Raw genomic sequence first — 20327 nt, 5'->3', positions numbered from 1 at the left:
TGTAGTGTTTATCCGCGAGTATAAGACACTGAGATGGCTTTACTAGCTGTAATTGTGCTTTTGCTTGTAAAGAGCTGTAGCACATTGGCAGCTGAAGGTAAAAGAAGCATTACTTATTTAAATTATATAATACTTGACTGACAGCACTTCTATGTGTGAACTTGGAAGTGGCCTTAGCCTCATTAGTCGTCATAGATAGTTGATATTATGCACTTAATGCTAATTTAATATATTTTAGCAGAAATGCTACACATGTTAACTGTTAGTTTTGTTTTATAGGGCCTTCTGGTGATGATGCTGTGCTGTCCTACAATAAAGTGCAGAAGAGTGCAGAAACCACCTATGGCTATGTGACCTGTGCATTTGCTGTGCTGTTGTATGGAAGCTATTTTGTTCCTATGAAAAGAATAGAAACTGGCGATGGTAAAGACATCAACTGTGCTTTTTTATCCTTCAAGCCAACACTTTTGACTCAAAATCGGTTGTTTTTCCAGGAATGTTTTTCCAGTGGATTTGCAGTTCGGGTATATGGTTTGTTGGACTGGTTGTTGACACATTGTTTCACCCATCCAGAGCTCATCCCGCTGCTATGCTTGGAGGAGCACTTTGGGCCACAGGTAAAGTGTCTTATTATGCTTTTAAGATATACAGCTGTTGCTTATGAACGTTTTTTTTTCTTCTCAGGACATATAAGCGCTGTCCCTGTTGTGAAGTTTATTGGACTTGGACTTGGGATTTTGCTTTGGGGATCCAGTGCATTGCTAATTGGATGGGCAAGCTCAAGGTAAACTGGATGTTTTGACACAATTTCCTAGAATAAGGATGCACCACTATTGTGGTTCAGGCTAGTTCACGCGGTTTGAGCTGTTAGCGGTGACACAAGCTTCTAGAGCAGAGGTGGCCAAAGTTGGCCCATGGTAACCTTTGGTTTGGCCCCCCTTCCAAACTGAAAAGAGAGGGAAATGATGGGGAGTTAATTAGGGGCGAATGCCATTGACAGAGCCCGTCATTTTGAATTGAATATAACCTTTTGTTTCTTTGTTTAATTGAGAAGATACAAAAAAAGTCAACAAAAATTTAATTTAAATGTTGTAAATGAGTCAGACTTTTAAAACATAAATACTGTCACTTGACAGATGCACAACACATCGACGAGCAAAACAAGGCTAAGGCACGCCAGCTCGACTAGTGTATTCCGCATTGAACTCCATTCTGTCATAAATGGGATTGTTTATGTTTTTACTATAATAAGTTCATTATAAAACGTTAAATATAAAATTTTAATTATACTGCATGATTATATGTTTTAAAACAACATTTTCTAGTTATTTTTAAATAATACACAAATAAATAAATTAGACATTATCCATGGCAAATTTAATGTAATAAGGTTTGATATATCCAACTTGAGATCCACAGCCCTCAATCAAGTTTGGTTCAGTTTATTTGTTTATTTTGCATTTAACTACATTATTTCACAAAGTAAATTTTAATCTGTTTATTATCTATTTTATATTAAAACAAGGTTAAAACTAACGAATCAGAATCTGTATTATCATTGTACATTGCCCACCAGCTCGTCTTCAGGGGGAGAAATGCAAGTTCGTGAGGGATCAGAAAAATGATTGCTTAAACTCAAAGCAGTGTCGTGCAAGGTGGTGTTTATTTACAGTGCCAAAAGGTCCATCCACAAAGAAGATATATACAGAAACGAACAAAATCCAAAAAGTACCAAAGAAACAACAAACAAGAAAAAAAATCTGGAAAATATTCTCCATCTATATCAACAAAGATAATAAGAACAGGTATCCACAATATATGAGTTTGCTTGAGGCACCGCTGTAGCACTCTTGCATTGACTTGGTAAGCAAACAAACAAACTCGTATATTGTGGAGACTGTACCTGTTGTTGTTATTTTTGTAGTTATATTTGGAGTATTTTTCTGATTCATTTTCTGTTTTGTTTCTTTGGTACGTTTTGGATTTTTGTTTATTTTTGCTTTGGATACACCTTCAATGTTGATGGACTTTTTGGCACTGTTAATAAAAACACCTTGCATGACACTGCGAGTAAGCCATCCTTTTTGATCCCTTACGAACTCTCATTTCTCCCCCTGAAGACAAGCTGGTGGGCTCGTTTTCATAACATTGTGGTTGCCCTTTTTTAAGAATTAAAATAATATTATTAGATACATTTATTTGTTAATACTATTTAATAAAGTCTTATTCGAGTCATTTATTTTAAGGTTTGGCTGGTTTGGACTGCATCCAGAAGAAGTTTCAAAGCCGTTGCTCAATTACTGTGGTGCTGGCCTTTGTCTTCTAAGGTACTGAAAACGTATTATTTTTATTTATTATTATGCATTCATGTGTACAATTGTAACCATTGAGAATTATCCTCAAATTTGTCAGTCACTTTCCAGTTTGACCAATCACAAAAATATGAGGCATAGCTAATGTAGCAGGTAGGCAGTATATGGGCTAAGCCAAAGTCAATGTGAGGTAGTGGTTTGCATGTGAGCAAAAGAAAAATCGAACATGCTTCTAGAAAGGCAAACAAAATTCAAGACATGTCAAAAAAAATGCAGAGACAAACGATGGAGAAACTAAAGGGAAACATTGGGTGAATATTGTAAGGATAATATGCGGGGGATATTTACATAACGAGGGATATGGATTGTAAATGTTGTTTTTATTTTTGTATTTCTGTTAAGTGACACTGGTAGTGCAGTCAGAAGTTCTACTTTTTAAAAAGCAATATTCAAGTGCAGAAGAAAAACAAAATGTTCTGGGAAGCCTTTTACTAACTCCATCTTGAAAATATTTCTAGTTCACTTATGAGTTACACCTCATGAAGTTCCTTTGAGATCAAAGTTCAGCTGTCCTACTGGCCTAAAAGTGCCTGTGAAATTGAAAATGCAATATACTGTGTAAGGCAGGATAAATCTTCTCCTAAGACCTGAAGTCGCATTGTATTGGAGCCACAGTTCCATCTGATTTTATGGAATAAAAATATCCTTATCTTTTATTTATTGTGTGAGATCAGCTTTTATGTAACACGATCGCGTCCTTGTTTTAGTGCCATCATATTCTTCTTTGTAAAAAGTGATGGTCATCAACGCACGTCCACTGAATTTATGCCTCTGTTGATTGATGATAGGGTAAGTTTAAGGCTTTTTTTTAGGGTGAAGTATAAAATTTTCTTGGATACACAAATAGTTGCTGTGTGTGTCTGTGTGTGTGCGCGTACGTGTATTTACACATGTATGTCTTTAGAGGCTGGATCCAGACAGCATAAGTCCCAGTGATTCATGGGTGGACACAATTTCCCCGAAGAGCAAGAGAGTGTTGTAAGTAACTTTATGGCCAATTTCCATTTTACTGACATTTCTCTTGTTGTTCATGAATGCTTCACTGGAAAGTCTGAGTTTGAAGGCTTTTCTTCTATGCTTTTAGTTTCTCCATTCTGGAAATCTATAGTAAAGAGTTGTGAAATGTGGCATACAAATAGAGATCAGTCTGCATGTTAACCACATAAAATGTGTAGTCTCTAACTCAATCCATCTAGTGCCAATAACTGTCCAAAGTTGCACAAGTTATATTGTATCACTTCTGGACTATGCACAAAATGCTTTATTCCTTTTACTTGGTGATTTGATTGCTTTTTTGTTTTGCATCTTCAAACTCTAAAGCAGAATCTTTAGACTATACAGACAAAACAAATAGAATTCTATATTAGTCAAATTGTAATAACATGCTAAAGGAATAACATGCAAACAAATACTTTGCCAAAGTGTCTGTAAGGTTATATCCCTGCAATGCTTGAGTGTATTCAGACTGAACTTGGTGTTTGTTTTGACAACCATGTCGTGAAGGAACTATAGACTGTAAGGAACATTTCTGGCGGTACCACCTAGAGGTCAAATGTTTTTTTTCTAATAACTTCGTCAAACAATCAGCCGTTTTGCAATTTCTTGTAAAATGCTATGAACCCAGTAATATATTATTACAAAACCTTTTGTGAATTCCTTTCTATGCCATTAAAGGCACAATATGTAGGATTGTTTTACATTAAAATAGCCCCCAACAGTATATGGATGCAGACTTGGATTTACAAGCTGAGACTGCATATCTCAGAGATGCAGTGTCAGACAATGCACTTAATGGAGCTAGTGACGTCACTGTGAGGGGTGGGGTTAGGTGGAGGCATCACAAACCCACTTATAAACTTGTATATTATTATTTTTATTTATTTAATTAAAACATTTTTTTTCTACACTACCTGACAGTCTTGATGTCGATCCCAGTTGTAAGAGAAACAAATGATAACTTCTAGTTGATGATTTGGAAGAATTGCAGAAGGTTGATTTTTCAGATTAATCATCTGTTGAACTGCTTCCCAATCATCACAAATTTTGCAGAAAACCTAATGGAACCCGCATGAACACAAGATTCACAGAAATCAGTCAAGTTTGGTGAAGGAAGGATCATGATTTTGGGTTCAATTCAGTATGGGGTTTGTGCTGCCTGTTGCATACAAACCACAGGAGAGGGCAAAGTCTTCAGCAGGAAGGCGCTCCTTCTCATACTTCAGCCTCTACATAAGTTCCTTAAAGCAAAAAGGTCAAGGTGTTCCAGGATTGGCCAACCCAGTCACCTGACATGAACACTACTGAGCATGTCTGGGGTAAGATGGAGGATGCATTAAAGATGAATCCAAAGAATCTTCATGAACTGGGAGTTCTGCAAAAACACGTTCTTTGCCATTCCAGATGACTTTATTTATAAGTTATTTGAGTCATTGCAGAGATGTATGGATGCAGTCGTCCAGGCTCATGGGAATCATAAACAATATTAATTCTTTTTTCCACTGCACCATGACTTTATGCTCTATACTGTACATTATTTCCGTTAAGTGACAAGACTTTTGTCAAAGCAAAGTCAGACCTTACTGTCCTAATTAAATAATTAAAAATCAAGGCATGATCATAATTTTGGTAAAATAAGCGTAATCTAGAGGCCTTTGCCTTTCATTTAAACCACTTATACCAAATGACCAACTAGAAGTCAAGGTATTATTTGTTGTACCTAAAACTTGGATCGGCAACAAGACTTTTGTCAAATAGTCTATTATCCCAAATATTTAGCAGAATGTTTAAATCCAGAGAAATAAACTGTTTTTAAACATCCTGTGTAATGATATCATACACCTTCAGTTTCTGGTTTGGTTTTATAAAAACTTTTATTGGGAAACACCAAAGATGCTTTAATCTGATGTGGGTTTTATTAGACTGTACAGAGCAGCATTATACTGTAACACAACCATGATGTATTTAGTTTGATAAAACACCCCTGCTGCTTCCCCATATGATCACAACTGGAATAACCGGAAGTTGTTGACTGTGGCAAAATGAAAGCTTTGCTGTTTTTGTGTCACATTGGGCTTGTATCTCATTGTTTGTTTGTTTTGTTTGTTTATTTATTAATTAATTTATTTACCCTAACTCTTCCAAGTTCATTGTTTCATTTTTAGTGTAATTATTTTTTAAATAATTGAGGCTGTATATCTGCAATGCTTCACCAGTTTAGCATTAATATTTATTATGATCTCACACTCACCGCACCACATTTGGTAAAAGTGTCATTTGTTGGTCAAAAATGATCAACCGTTAAATCATATACAATAATTTTTTTTCTTCCGCCATGCTTAACTAATATTAATTTTAAATGTTTTTCATGCTTAATTTTGCCTCTGTTATGCTTGTTTGCCTGTTACACCTGCTTTTTGGGGCTTTTTTTTTATGTTTTCATGTTTATAAGTTTACCAAAAAAAATCTGAATTTATTTCACATGTTCTCCTGTTGTTACAGTGGCTGCATCTTGGCGGTATTTTCAGGTGTCCTTTATGGCAGTGCATTTGTGCCTGTTTTTTATATGAAATTGCACGCAACAAATAATTCAAGCATGTTCATTGGATCCAGTCAAAATGGTGCAGTATTTATGTATAAAGATTGGCAAGCAATTGTATTACAGCCTAATGTGATGTATAGCCTGTAAAATGTTTAACATATTTGCCATCCATTACAGAAATTGACTACTGCTTTGCCCATTACAGTGGAATTTTCCTCACAAGCACAGTGTATTTTCTCGCTTACTGTGCAGTCATGAAGAACAGGCCTCGAATCTATCCCAGAGCCATCTTACCTGGTAATTCATGTGCATTGCATCATCTTTATTTTAACATGGAAGAGCAAGTTGCTTTATAATTAACTAATTTGTAACATATATTAACTCCCCTAGCAGTATTTCTTATTACCTTTCAAATGAACTGTAGAGCTGATTTTTAACTTGCGTAAGGTCTTTTATGCAGGTTTTTCAAGTGGCCTGATGTGGGGATTGGCCACATATTCCTGGCTTATGGCAAATTGCTACCTTGGTGCAGTGATCACATTCCCTATAACTAATGCTGTAAGTACAGTATGGCATTAAAATCTTTCATGTTCTATTTCATCTTGCATTGCTAATCGTGGGTAATGACAGTGTTTTCTTCTTTGCTTTCAGGGTTATTCCTTAGTAGCTGCTCTGTGGGGAAGTGTGGTATTTAAAGAGGTCAAAGTAGGTAACATAAAACTAATTTGTATCCATGCAGTAATTTGAATTCGATTTTTATTAGTTTGTTTTTAGTTATACATGAATATGCATGTGTTTATCTCATTAATGTTATGAAAGTTTTGTAGTTTTATATTGAGCAATTTATATTATACAGTATGGAAACAATTGTTAGTCCTCCTGTTTCTTTTTGTTTTTTTTCAGTCAGAGCAAGGGCATTTTTGCTGTATTACTGATTATATTTTTCTTCTGGAGAATGTTTTATTTTTATTTTAGCTGGAATTATCATTTTTATTATCATTATGTATTTTATTTTTAAAAAAAAATAAATAAATTAAAAAAAAGGTCAATGTTACTGGCTCACTTAAGAAATATATATTTTATCTGATTGGCTACAGAAGCAATGACTGTTGTCCAATGATTTAACTATTTAACATAATTAACTTCGTTTAAGCTGCATACTAATATCCTGTAAAATATTATTTGCAAACATCATTGTAAAGTCAAAAGAAAATTATTATTAGAAATGAGTTATGTTGAAAAAATCTCTGTTAAACAGCACCTAGGAAAAATCTTTAAAAAATGAAAAACTTTTACAGGTCTAATAATTTTGCCTTCAACTGTAAATGTCATGCATTATCTAGATATTTGAACAGAATAAAAATTGATGTGATGGTAATACTAGGCAATAAAGTAAAGTCAACATCTATTTAGGCCTGTCTAACCAACTGATTTGATCTCCTCAGGGCATTGGGAACTTGCTGCTGTTTGCTTTGGCAACTTGTGTTGTGCTGGCAGGCTCCTTCTTAACTGCCTATTCAAAGATCTGAGTCTGGATGTTATGTTACCACAAGGTGGCAATGGTGGATCAGGTTTTAAATTAATATTCCTGCCAAACTTTGCAGTCATTTTCTCATCAAGTTCCATGAGTCCTCTGCAGTTGCTTGGTAGCCCCTGATGAAATTTGATCATTTTTTTTCTACTTTTGCATTTTAACTGCTGTCAATTTAATCATAGGTGTTCTGTAGGTTCATGTGGACTTCAATTAAACCATTCTCCCATTTCTGGCTATTGATGTGTATATAGCTTTGTGTTTGAATTTGTGGCGTTTTTTTTTTGTGTTTTTTTTTTTTTTTTTTTTTTTTTTATGAGTCTATTATTAGGGTCCCCACACTATTGATCAGTCTTAGTGAGTTTAATTATTAATGTTTCAATCCCTACAATAAGACTATCAGCAGGCAGACTCACAAAGCTTTTATGAAGATACGTATATATGGATAAACTACGTTAGTGTCTGCATCAAATTAAACTCACAGAAGGGATTTTAAATGCATGGAAAATATATTAAATTCAAGTAAAATGTCAACACTGCTTAAACTTTTGTGGAAAAAGTCAAAATATGGGTGACCATCTTCTGCCGTAATTCAAAATATTATTTATGCAAATATAAAAATAAACTCATCCTGACCTGTACTTTATTAAACATAATTGAATAAATAATCATACTGACTTGTTACCTGAAAGGATATTGTCAACAAATGGATAATTTTCTTAGAAGGAGCGTAACAGAGTATAAATGATTGAGACCTTGAAGTATTATTGAATCACTGTGATTCAAATAATAGTCTTTTTAATATGTAACCAAGTAATTGTTGTTGTGAATTTGCCTGTTAAAATGTGTAGGTATCAACTAGCTATTACACAGAAAAATAGTTTAATGTTAAAAAATGTAATACTATTCTCCCCACCCCACAATAACACAAATAGTATGGCACATCTATTGTATGAAACTGTTGAATGCCCTATGATGTACCTAAAAGACTACACTGTACTGTTGCTTTGCCCATTCCCTGTCCTCTACATTGAAACCCATCATTATTGCATGGTTTTGCTTTATAGATTCACACCAATAAAGTAAAGGACATGTCAAAACAATATTGTTTACAGGCAGGTGCGCACAGGCTTCTTCCTCCTGGGGCCTGTATCGTGAAGCCAGTTAGCTATATTAGCCAGGTACATTGTAGTTTTGTTTGCACCAATAAAATCTGGGTTTAAGGGGTGAATAAAAATGGTTTGCTTGCAGTGGTGTTGGTAACTTGCACTCATTGGCTAACGTGCTTTAGCTGCAGGTGATGTTCTGGTTTGGAGATCTCAAACAGAAATTTGATTAAACGGGGAAGCAAAATGTAATATTTCTAGTTATAATATTTATGGTTCTAATAAAAACGCACCATGTTAATGTGGCAAATCACATTTTTACAACTTTCAAAAGTTTTCTTTAATAATGGTTTGCTGGGTTTTGAGGGTCTAAACTCTGTGGAAAGGTATATGTGTTCAGTTTGTGTGGAGATTCATACTCAAAGGGGCCTATTGCTTGCCTTGCATTTCCATGGATCTGTGTGAACGGGGATCTTTTTAACATTTTTCAAATGCATGTGAAATGAGAGTGGGTTGGTGGGCAGAGCTATTAGCGCATAATGGTCATGTAAACTCACTATTAATGTGTCTGACTAGCTAAAAGTGTCATACTTTGGTCAGAAACTCTTATCCATAAAAAATAAAAAGTTCCAATTCATTCATTCTCTTTTCGCTTAGTCCCTTTATTAATCTGGGTTCGTCACAGCAGAATGAACTGCCAACTTATCCAGCATACTCATTCACACACATACACTATAGACAATTTAGCTTACCCAATTCACCTATAATGCGTGTTTTTGGACTAGTGGGGAAAACTGGAGCACCCAGAGGAAACCCACGCCAACACGATTAGGACATGCAAACTCCACATAGAAATGCCTACTGACCCAGCTGAGGCTTGAACCAATATTAAGTTCCAAATGAAGTCATTTTTTTCATTCATGTTGCAGAAAAACCATTGTTGGTCCCTAAAGAACGTTTTTCCAATTATACTTTTATTATTCTCTATCAATTCTTGAGCATTTTTTATTATAATGAAACATTTTGTAGAATGCAGGGTTTTTTATGTTAAAGTTTTATTATGGAAGACTAGATGTCTATAAAGTTGTCTGAAAATGCCCTAAATTATAATTAGACCAGCCCACAGATCAGGTTATTTATTTAAGTTTCCTCTCTCATACTGTAACTGCACAGGAATATACAGTGTAACTTTTATATCTTGTAAATATGACTTCATAATGTTTAGTCTCTGGCTTGCGTTGCGGATGGGGCGTAAGGAGGACAGGCGGCATTCTTGTGAGTTTGGGACTGTTGTTGTGTCAGCTGATCCGGGATCGGGACTGCTATATCCATTCATCCTGGAGCTCCTGCGCGAGAGGATCATCTTGGAGCTCATGGGCACCATTAATATGTACCCAAAACCAACGCTATTACTCCAACGTGGATAAAGGAAAAACGACTTAATCATGCGCACACACTCGTACCAATGGATACGCGTTCGACTCGCGCTGGAGATGTCGGGGACACTTTGATTTACTTGTCCGCATCGTTTCTGAAAGTCTGCAACTGTTGTAGGAGTTATTCCGCAGTTAGGAAGTACTTGATTGTAGCCGTGGTGTGCTTTGGTTATCTGTTTTTCACTGTTCATGTTAGTCACACGTCCAATCGTCAAGATAAACGCCCGGAACTGTGGACTGGAAATAGCGTTTATTCTCGGAGTAAAACTAACCAGGGCCTCGCCGATGGGGAGGTGAATGAATCCGTGAGCCCGACCAGAGTTAATGTGGTGTATATAACGCTCAAATCCAAGCGGCACAAACCGGCCATCATCAGGGGCACAGTGCGACCCAAACTCCGGAAAAAGAAAGTTAAAGTGAAACAGCAGGATGGCGTACCGGACCGAGAAAAGAGCGAGAGGCAAATCACAAACACCGCTGTCGGACGACTGCCATATTCTGAGTTTAATGGCAGGGACGATGATTATTCATCCATCAGGATTTACAGTACAAGAGCTCCTCCGTGGTTCAGCAGTAAGGACATCACCGCCATGCGCTTTCTAGCGGATAGCAAAATTACGCAAATTGACGAAGTTGCACATCGCGGATTTTCTTCTTTGATTTTGTTTAAAAGTGCGACGAATCGTAGCGACAATGCCACCGAATGTTGCGGTGTTGTCAAGCGACCCGTGGACATGAGTGAAGTGTTCGCCTTTCATCTGGACAGGATCCTGGGACTGAACAGAACCTTGCCAGCTGTCAGCAGGAGATTCCACTCTCTTGGAGGTATTGATATTACACACATTTGTGTGTCGTTTTTTGTACGCTGTAAAACCCAACAGTCAACATTATCAAATGAGTGTAGTTAACTCAAAATTTACTGAAAGTTAATTCTACTCATTTGAAAAGAGTTTTGAATTCAGTTTTGAAGCTAATGAGTTAATTAGATAACTCATTACTTTAACTTAATGGAGTAAGTTCACCGTAGCTACTCGTATATAGATTAGTTTTTTTTTTTAACTCAAATGGTTTGTAGCAATTTGTTTCCTTAAACAGTTTGAGTTGCCTTAACTTGTTGAGTTTTACAGTACTCAGTTGGTTTGAGTTCTCATTATTTATTGTGTTTTACTGTGCTCAAATTGCTTCATTTACTCAAATGGATTACGTTTACAGTACTCATTAGGATTAGTTTTTGAACTTAAATGGTTTGAGTTACCTTAACTTTTTGGGTTTTACAGTGTACAAATATGGCATTTTTATACTTAATATCATTATTTTATATGTTAGATCATTTTATACTTGTATAGCTTTTAAATATTATGTTTTTATTTACATTTTTTCTTCAATATACATGCATTTTACTTATTATTGATTTATAGACTTAGATGTCTATGACCCAAAAGTGTTTTATTTAGTCACATTTTATTTAGTCACATTTTATTTGAGTATTTTTGTCATTGTAATTGTAATCAAAGTAATTGAATTTTAACAAAATATTAAGCCTGTGTGTGTATTTTCTTCAAATATTCGTTTCAATCGATCATTAGCTGTTATGAAATATAGATTGTCTTCTATGATCATAAAAAAACAACAATAATAATATATTCAATTAATTAACCTTGTTTTGGCATATTTTGTGAACCACTGCTTTAACTTCTCTGAGAATACCATTACTTGTGTCTAATGCTGTAACTTTTCTCTGGCTTTTAAATGTATCAAGTACTTTGATTGTGTACAGATTTAAGTGCTGTCTTGAGCCATTAAGAGAACATGACTGTGATGCACTGTATGCATCATGTTTCAGATGGACAGCCTTGTCCGGTGGTTTTGTGGGATCCTTCTCTAGGCCCGGTAGCAGATCAACCCTCTGAGAAACTGAACTGGGGCTCATATCAAACCTCTCTCAAACACAAGTGCTGGCATCGTGGCGTCACACCCAAACCAGAGTGGGGCTGCAGCAGCATACACCACCACGAATGGAGCAAGCTTGTAGTCTTTGATTTCCTCCTGCAGGTACTTATCCATCCATTCATGATTAAGGCAATTCTAGGGTAAAAAGCAAACTAAAAAAACAACTAATTGATTTATTTACCTTTTTATTGAATATATTATTAGCACAAAATATCTGAAAACTGGATGAAGTCAGGTTTAAAATTCTTGTTTAATATTGATTGATTGAATAATTGATTTATTGATTGAGTCTTGGGTTTTTATAAACCTTTGGTAATCTGTATGATGAACTTGTGTGAGTATATTCCTCTGTAAAAGGAAATGTCCAAATTTTGAAGTGCAGGAGAATATATATATATATAATAAATCAGGTGTTTGTGTTTTTTTCCATTGGGAAATAAATCTACAACCTTTCTCTACTGTTTAAGATATGGGAAGGTGTCCTTTGATAAAACAGAATATACAAATATATATTGTATACAGACACAAATCGATAAAGTCTGACAAAAGAAACACTTAAAAGTGTATTTCCGTATATGTTTCCTTTCCATTAGACTGAAAAAAAAAATCTCTTAAACTGACAGGTGCATAAAAACCCCTAAAATGACCATAACCATAAAACAAACAAATAATGAAGATTGTGTTTCTTCTCAGATCTATGAACGGCTTGATAAAAACTGCTGTGGATTCAAGCCCCGTCCAGAAGACACCTGTGTTGAGCTAGGTCACCATGAGGAATGTAAAAACAAGGACAGTATAGAGCTAACACACATAATCCACCGCAGACATGACCCACACCACCTGGTCTTCTTCAACAACAAGGGCTACTTCGACCGAGATGAGGACAATCTGGACTTCAGGCTACTAGAGGGCATCAAAGAGTGAGTAAAAAAAGCACACTACGTTAAGCCAAAGTGTTTTACTTTATTTTTCCTTTTTTCAACAAAAGTTTTTCAAGTGATACTCTATTTGACAGAAATCACAGTTACTCTTGAAATATACATCCTTGCCCAGTGCCTGCCTTTTTATGGTAAAACTTAAGTGCTAAAAATGTCTTTGTTCTCGTTTTAAATAAGAGATATGGATATTTAAAAATTTCGGTTAACTTTTTCCATGAGACACGCGGTGAGAAATCGAGTAATGCAATAATAGTATTTCAAAATACATTAATGAAAGATTGGTATGTGGACTGTATGCATACCCTAAAGGTTTGGTCATATTCATCATGAGATGCAGTCATTCTAGTAGGAAATTGGGCAATAGTGTGTTTTTGGGCATACATACCTTTTATTTGGGTGGTCATACACCCACACTATATGTGTTTTCAATCATACGCATAAACGTGCAAAAAACAGGATTCACAAGTTCATGCAAGTTTTGATACATTCATGTTTAAGGCGAAGTATTTCACTCAGGTAAGATTTAAATTTTGGTGAAATCTGACCTGAATATCACAGAAGACTAATAGAAGATCTCTGTGAATGCTTAGCTAAATAAAAGCAATGCTAGATTCAAATCTACAGAATTGCAGCACTGCTGTGGATTTCATTGTGTAAATGCATTTTTTCACATATAGGTTTGAAAAAGTTCACTGGTTTTCAAATCGGTCACCGAAGGTAATAAAAAGATAGCATTTTCTTTATTCTACAATTACAGTATGTATTTATTCTCATATTATTACATGTGAACATGAGGCAAAACCTATTTTAGCATTTGTCTCACAATTAAGATATAATTGAATGAAATGAGGGGCTAAGTGGTTAGCATTGTCGCTTAATAGCAAGAAGTAATCTGGTTTGAGTCCCGGTTGGGTAAGTTGGCTTTTCTGTATGGATTTTGCATGTTCTCCCCGTGTTCGTGTGGGTTTCCTCTGGGATCTCCGGTTTCCCCTACAATCCAAAGTCATGCGCTATAGGTGTATTGGATGGACTAAGTTTACCGTAGTGTATGAGTGCATGTGTGAATGCGAGTGTGTATGGGTGTTTCCCAGTATTGGGTTGTGGCTGGAAGGGCATTCGCTGTGTAAAACATAAGCCAGAATTGTTGGTGGTTCATTCCGCTGTGGCGACCCCTTATTTATAAGAGACTAAGTCAAAGGAAAATTGATGAAACGACAAAATATCAGACCAGGTTTGTGTTTATTCAGGTATTTATGTTTATTTACATATTTATTTATTCAAGTTTGCCCAGCCATAGAAAATTCATAGTAATCATTCCAATTCTAATCTAAATTATATTGCTAAAACATAGATGTCAATTTTAGAGTAGGCCATTAGATTTCAACTATGACCAAGTGATCTTTCAATTGTACTTTGTAATATGTCAAGAATTGCAACGTAACCATGTGTAATTTTCTATATGATTTTGCAAAGATGCTACACAATGTTTTTTTAAAGACAGGTTATTTACAGATATCTGTACTTGTTTTTCTGTTTTTTTTGTAGTTATTATTGTAAAGAAACTAGTTAACTGAAAACTCAAACATGACCTCAGAGAATTGAGTCCCCAGTTTTTGTTTTTAGTTTTAGTTTTGTTTTGTTTTTTTATAAAATTGCAAATTGCCACAGAATGTCAGAATTTAATAACCACACCAAACTATTTTGTGTTTTGTGTCTAATAGACATCTAAACATAGACATTTTAACCAAAACAAGGCTACATTTGGGCTGTCAGTGAAAATCTAATAGATGGCCAGTAGTCCAGAAATACCATTGACACTAGTCAAACACACAAATTAGACAGACTTCACATGTGTATTTATTTATTACTGTCTTTTTGATGACTAGTCTGACTTGGACTATACAGTACATCTGTTAGATTTTCAATGACAGTCCACATTTAGCTTTTATATTTGGATGTCTAGTAAACATCTTAAACTAAAAACATAGATGAAATGACAAATCATCACCTTCAATATCCAGAACTCTGTCTGACATTTTTTGTTAGGTATCAGCATTGTTATTCTTTGACAATTTGTTTACATTGTGACCATTTTTGCCATATGGAATGTAAAGAAACTAAAAACCACAGAAGGCAGATACTGTAGAATCAAAGTGGTTAAATGTTATTTGATGCTAAAATGTCAGCTTTGATTGTCTCTAATAAATTGGTTAACTGCACTAACAAGTGAATCTTACGTTATTTTATGTGATAGCTAAATATATTCTCAATAAACCAAAAACAGAAAACTTTTAAACTTATTTTGTCCCCCTGCTCTCTCCTTCAGTATCCTCTTAGCTGTATGGCTCCTTATGCAGACCTTTGTCTTGTCAGGTGTGAATCACTCCATTAGTATCACTCCATTAGTAATGGTAGTTCACCCATCCGCGCATAGACTCTTTTTACTGATAATGTGTCTGAAATGTGTCTTTTTACTGAAAATTTTAATCTATATACATATGTATATACAGTTGAAGTCAGAATTATTAGCCTCCCTTTGATTTTTTTTTTTAATTTTATTATTTTTTTTAAAAATAAATATTTCCTAAATGATGTTTAATAGAGCAAGGAAATTTTCACAGTATGTCTGATAGTATTTTTTAATCTGGAGAAAGTCTTATTTGTTTTAATTTGGATAGAATAAAAGCAGTTACATAAAAAAAAACATTTAAGGTCAAAATTATTAGTCCCTTTAAGCTATATTGTTTTTCGATAGTCTACAGAACAATCCATCTTTATACAATAACTTGCCTAGTTAACCTAATTAACCTAGTTAAGCCTTTAAATGTCACTTTAAGCTCTATAGAAGTGTCTTGAAATATATCTAGCCAAATAATATTTACTGTCATCACGGCAAAGATAAAATAAATCAGTTATTAGAAATGTGTTATTAAAACTATTATGTTTAAAAATGTGTTGGAAAAAATCTCTCCGTTAAACAGAAATTGGGGAAAAAAATAAACAGGATGCTAATAATTCAGGGGGGCTAAAAATTCTGACTTCAATTATATATATATATATATATATATATATATATATATATATATATATATATATATATATATATATATATATATATATATATATATATATATATATATATATATACAGTTATATTGATTTTAGGTTGTATTGTAAAGTGACCAAAATCCAACATCGAGCCAACATCTTAAACCAACGTCATTGATGTCCAATACTTACATTTATTCGTCAGGTATGGCAACCAAAATTCAACATCTGATATACGTCATATTGGTAACATTCATACAACGTCAAGCTGTAACGTCATTAGACTTTAATATTTTGTTGTTTTTAGGTTGCGTTGGAAAGTAACATAAATGTAACATAAATGCAACATCTGTCCAACATTGGACATTAACGTCGGCCTGACGTAAACCTTATTTTCATTCACAAACAAAATGCAACATCCCACGTTGTTGGGGTACAACGTCAATCTTACATCATGTTGATGTCCTGCGCCTGCTGGGATGTCTTTCTCAAAAACTTAATCATAAACAAATATCTTGCTAATATTTTATTGTAGCCCAGTTTGTGCTGTTTACAGTGGTTTAGCCACTTATGTTTAGAAGCAACTTGAAAAAGCACAAATGTCAGGGCATGTCAGAACTTCTTCAGGCCCCCAAAACACCCTCAGACCCCAGAAGGTTAAACAAAATGATATTTAGTTTGTTGTCATCTTTTTTTGTTCATACTGAGGTGTTTTGTAAATGCAACTAAGAATTAATATCAGTGAGGCCACAAGTTTGGCCATCGGTAAGCCAACACGTCCACAACAGCACTGAAGACGTAAGCAAAGACACACGCCAACAATCTGACACGTGCTGTCTGAGCAAGGGATTCTGCTGCTAATGTGATACCTCTGGGAACGCAAGCTCACTTGTGCACATAACATAAATCAGGGCAAACGATGGGCCATTGCTGTGTTTGAGTATAGCAGCTGGCACATTATTGGTATTACAGCTGGCTATGACATAATATGTAAGTTACCAATACAATTTGGTTTGGGGGTATACATTAAGGTATAAATTATAATGTATACAGTTCAATATTAATATGTTTGCTTTAATAATCTTAGAGTATATGCTCATATGCTTTTAATATTTTTCTCCTTTCAGGCTACCGGATCAGTGTGTGTTTGTGTTGAGGTCTCAGCGTCTCAGAGAAAAGCTCCTGCAATCGCTGTTTCTGGACCAGCAGTACTGGGACAGTCAGGGCGGACGGCAAGGCATTGAAAAACTCATTGACGTAATTGAGAGAAGAGCTAAAGTCTTGCTCACGTACATCAATGCCCATGGGATTAAAGTAGTACCTATGAACTCTTGACAGACGAGGCTTCAGTTTTCAATGTGTAAGACGAATCACCAACCTTTCGATTTCCAGTAAAGGCATGATAAAGTGAAACTCTTTCGGTCGCAACTCTCTGCAATACAGAAATGTGTGTGGTGTTGTAAGTAGTTTCCAGTTTAAGATGGAGTTAAGGGGTCATTTTTGCCATTGACATTCCTCAGGTTAAAGGTGCTGTAAGTGATAGGATCTGTTTCGTAACTTCCACCACACTTAGCCTTTTCATTTGACCACCTCTGCTGTCAAAAATCATGTCCACTAGCAAGCCTAAAGTTGAGCAACACAAACGCTGTTTTTTTATTTTTGTTTACACAACTATTAGGTTCTCCAACATGCAGTACAATTCACATTTTCCATCTCTTTTTCCATGTCCGTTTGATTTTTTTCAAACATTTTTAAGTATATCTTTCTTTGTGTTTGACAGAAGAACGAAACTCAAGCTTTGGAACGAGTAGAGGGTGAGTAAATGATGACAAAATGTTCTTTTTGGCTGAACTATCACTTTAACTGTCATCCTTGGGGAAAACACAATGTTGTGAGTCAGTTTTGCAAAGTCACTTAACCAGGTTTGGTTCAGGCATTACAGAATGACAAAATTTGAGATTATTAGTTCAGTTATCAAATCTGTTGAGTGCAATGATATTTTTCTATTATTATTATTTGATCACTCGGAAACTATCCATCATAGTTTTTGTCTTTTTGAAAAAAAATGTAATGCACATCTTGACATTTCCATCCAGCTTTTTTTATTTTTATTTTATTTTATTTTTATTTTTTAATATGTATTTTGTCAAATCCCAAAATGTGCATTCAAAAGAACATTTTTACAGAGAGGGTGGCTCAATAAACCCTTCACCTGACAGTTTGATTGACAGGCCATCCAGCCAATCAAAATACCAATATTCTGTGCCTCTGTCAATTGACCCTTCGCTAAGCCCCGCCCTTCTTAGTTACTGTTGCTACGCCTGTCAAGCTTTCTGCCTGACATGGCTTTTACAATGTGTATGCACTGGTGTCAGACATTGCCAGGGATATAATGTCATTTTTGGCGAACAGGTGAGATATCTGAGAAAGCCAGACAAAAAAGGACTGCAGTATGCGTTACAGGGGTATATTCACGACATAATAGGCAACCGAATAGAGAATAATTCAATCAAAATTGAAGCTAGCTTAGCCTAGCCGCCTCATACGCTAACCATTCAACAGCTTAGTTCATGCACAGCAGAAGAGGTGACATTTAAAAATAATCTAACAACAACTAATTAAACCGGGATTTCTCTATTTTTAGCCAGAAAGCCTGATAGACTATTGTTGTGCAATGAAATATAGCGTTACTAACCGATGAGGAAACACGCATGGACAGAGCTTTTACATAGTTTATTCATAGAAAGAGCAGCCAGAAAGGGGAAATTGATGGATTTGTGTTGAATATTAGCATCATAACAATGTACAGTTAGTTACCTATTACTTGTCAGTATGTTTGTGTGCTCTTTATAAATGACTGAAAAACAGCTGCTGGTAAAGTATATTGATTGCAAGTGCTCAGTTTGTGATCACATCTCTGTTTTGTTCTGTTGATTTGTAATTTCAAATATTCGTAGCTCAAAACAGATGGAAATATGAAGTTCAGTAAAGTTAGCAACAGATTCGCAGTTTCGTATTTTCCGGATCAATAACTCATGCCATTATGACCTATAATGCCCATAATATACCTCATAATATTGAGCGGAAAAAAGAAAAAGACAGCTGGGAAACATAACCTGCTTTGTATTTTTTGTAGTAAACACGGTTTAGATCTGTTTGGGGTAAGAGGTGTGTGAGTTATTGCCATCGGTCTATCACTGAATGTGTCAGGACTATCAAAACAAAACCAACTTAACTCCGCTCCTTTAGCGCCACTCACACAGCTTGATCCACGCTGGGATTTCTCCTCTTGGGTTTTTGGTTTTGAAAAGGAAAAAAATTCCACCATCCCGCCCAAACTTTTAGGATACCGGGTGTCAGATTTGCACAATCCATATGCACACAACATTTTTTTTGTCCTGTTTCCCTTGCTCGAAAGCTTGACAGAGCCCCTGCACGTAGCTAAGCCACGATTTTTGGATGGCGGTTTTTGAGTGTGGCTTAGCGAAGGGTCAATTTCAGGCATTTTGTCCGACAGGCATTTCAGTAGAGTAGCATTGACAATTAACATAAAAAAGGTGTAAACGTGTTTGTATGGGACTTGCAATGCATACAGTAGGTACCCATAAAGGCTACTGGCCTTAATGTGTATCCGGAAGTGCGCTCGTTTTTGTGATTGTTTTCGAACTTCCGATTCAGTTTCCTATGAGAGAAATGACTAGGAATAATAAACACGGTCAAACTCTAAAAACAAGTGTGTTATTAAACATAAATCTATTCATAAAAAGTAGAATAATACAATAATAAAATATACGTTTTTGACATATGCTGTAAAAAATGCTGGATTCTACACAATCAATTTGTGTTCAGGCTACATGAAGGAATTAAGTTAACTTATTAGTTTTTTACAAATTGAAGTGCATTGAACATAAAGTAATAAAGTTGCCCAACAACCCCCCCCCCCAAAAAAAAAAAAAAAACCCTTCAAGAACTGTGTTGCTTTAGTTATTTTTAAATAAGTAGTTTGAACAAACAGCAAACGTCATTTTTTTGTTTTTAACATCTAAAAATCAATGGAAGTGAATAAGACCAGAAGTCTTGAGCCAAAAAGATTCCGATGGCTGTACCCACAGTAAAAAAGCTGTATCCAAAATGTCATACTTCCAAACTATATAGTACACTAAAATCAGTATGCGAGCTGAGTAGTGTGTCCGAATTTATAGAATTCAAAAACAATATGCGAGAAGTCCCCAGAGGACCTACTACTTATAGCAAGATTCTGAATTGTCTGATGGATGACATCTGATGGATGCTACGCTATCCCATGATGCACTGCGAGAGAATTCATAAATAAGAGTTTAATGACGCAATTGACATGGGTAGATCACTTGATGATGGCGGATATAATACGTCAGTTCTATGGTTGTTG

At 35.3% G+C, this 20327-nt stretch overlaps 2 protein-coding genes across 2 annotated transcripts; both read left to right on the top strand.

The window, feature by feature from the left end:
* Positions 1-33: 33 nt before the first annotated feature.
* On the top strand, positions 34-7672 carry tmem144b (transmembrane protein 144b). Its single transcript, XM_056472648.1, has 12 exons — positions 34-97; positions 280-423; positions 495-617; positions 685-784; positions 2247-2327; positions 3080-3161; positions 3277-3350; positions 5871-5989; positions 6088-6207; positions 6371-6468; positions 6562-6615; positions 7356-7672. The coding sequence occupies exons 1-12, from the start codon at positions 34-36 to the stop codon at positions 7437-7439; spliced, it is 1143 nt and encodes a 380-aa protein (XP_056328623.1). The 3' UTR covers positions 7440-7672.
* Positions 7673-9778: 2106 nt separating this feature from the next.
* Positions 9779-19818, top strand: gask1b (golgi associated kinase 1B). The gene is made up of 4 exons (XM_056472670.1): positions 9779-10808; positions 11827-12035; positions 12627-12853; positions 17047-19818. Exons 1-4 carry the CDS (start codon positions 10013-10015, stop codon positions 17252-17254), a joined length of 1440 nt encoding a protein of 479 aa, XP_056328645.1. The 5' UTR covers positions 9779-10012; the 3' UTR covers positions 17255-19818.
* Positions 19819-20327: the final 509 nt, after the last annotated feature.

Source organism: Danio aesculapii, chromosome 14 (assembly GCF_903798145.1).
Source record: "Danio aesculapii chromosome 14, fDanAes4.1, whole genome shotgun sequence".
Classification (NCBI taxonomy): Eukaryota; Metazoa; Chordata; class Actinopteri; order Cypriniformes; family Danionidae; genus Danio; species Danio aesculapii.
Note: the sequence above shows the minus strand (reverse complement) of the source record. Positions and strands in the feature narration are given on the sequence as shown.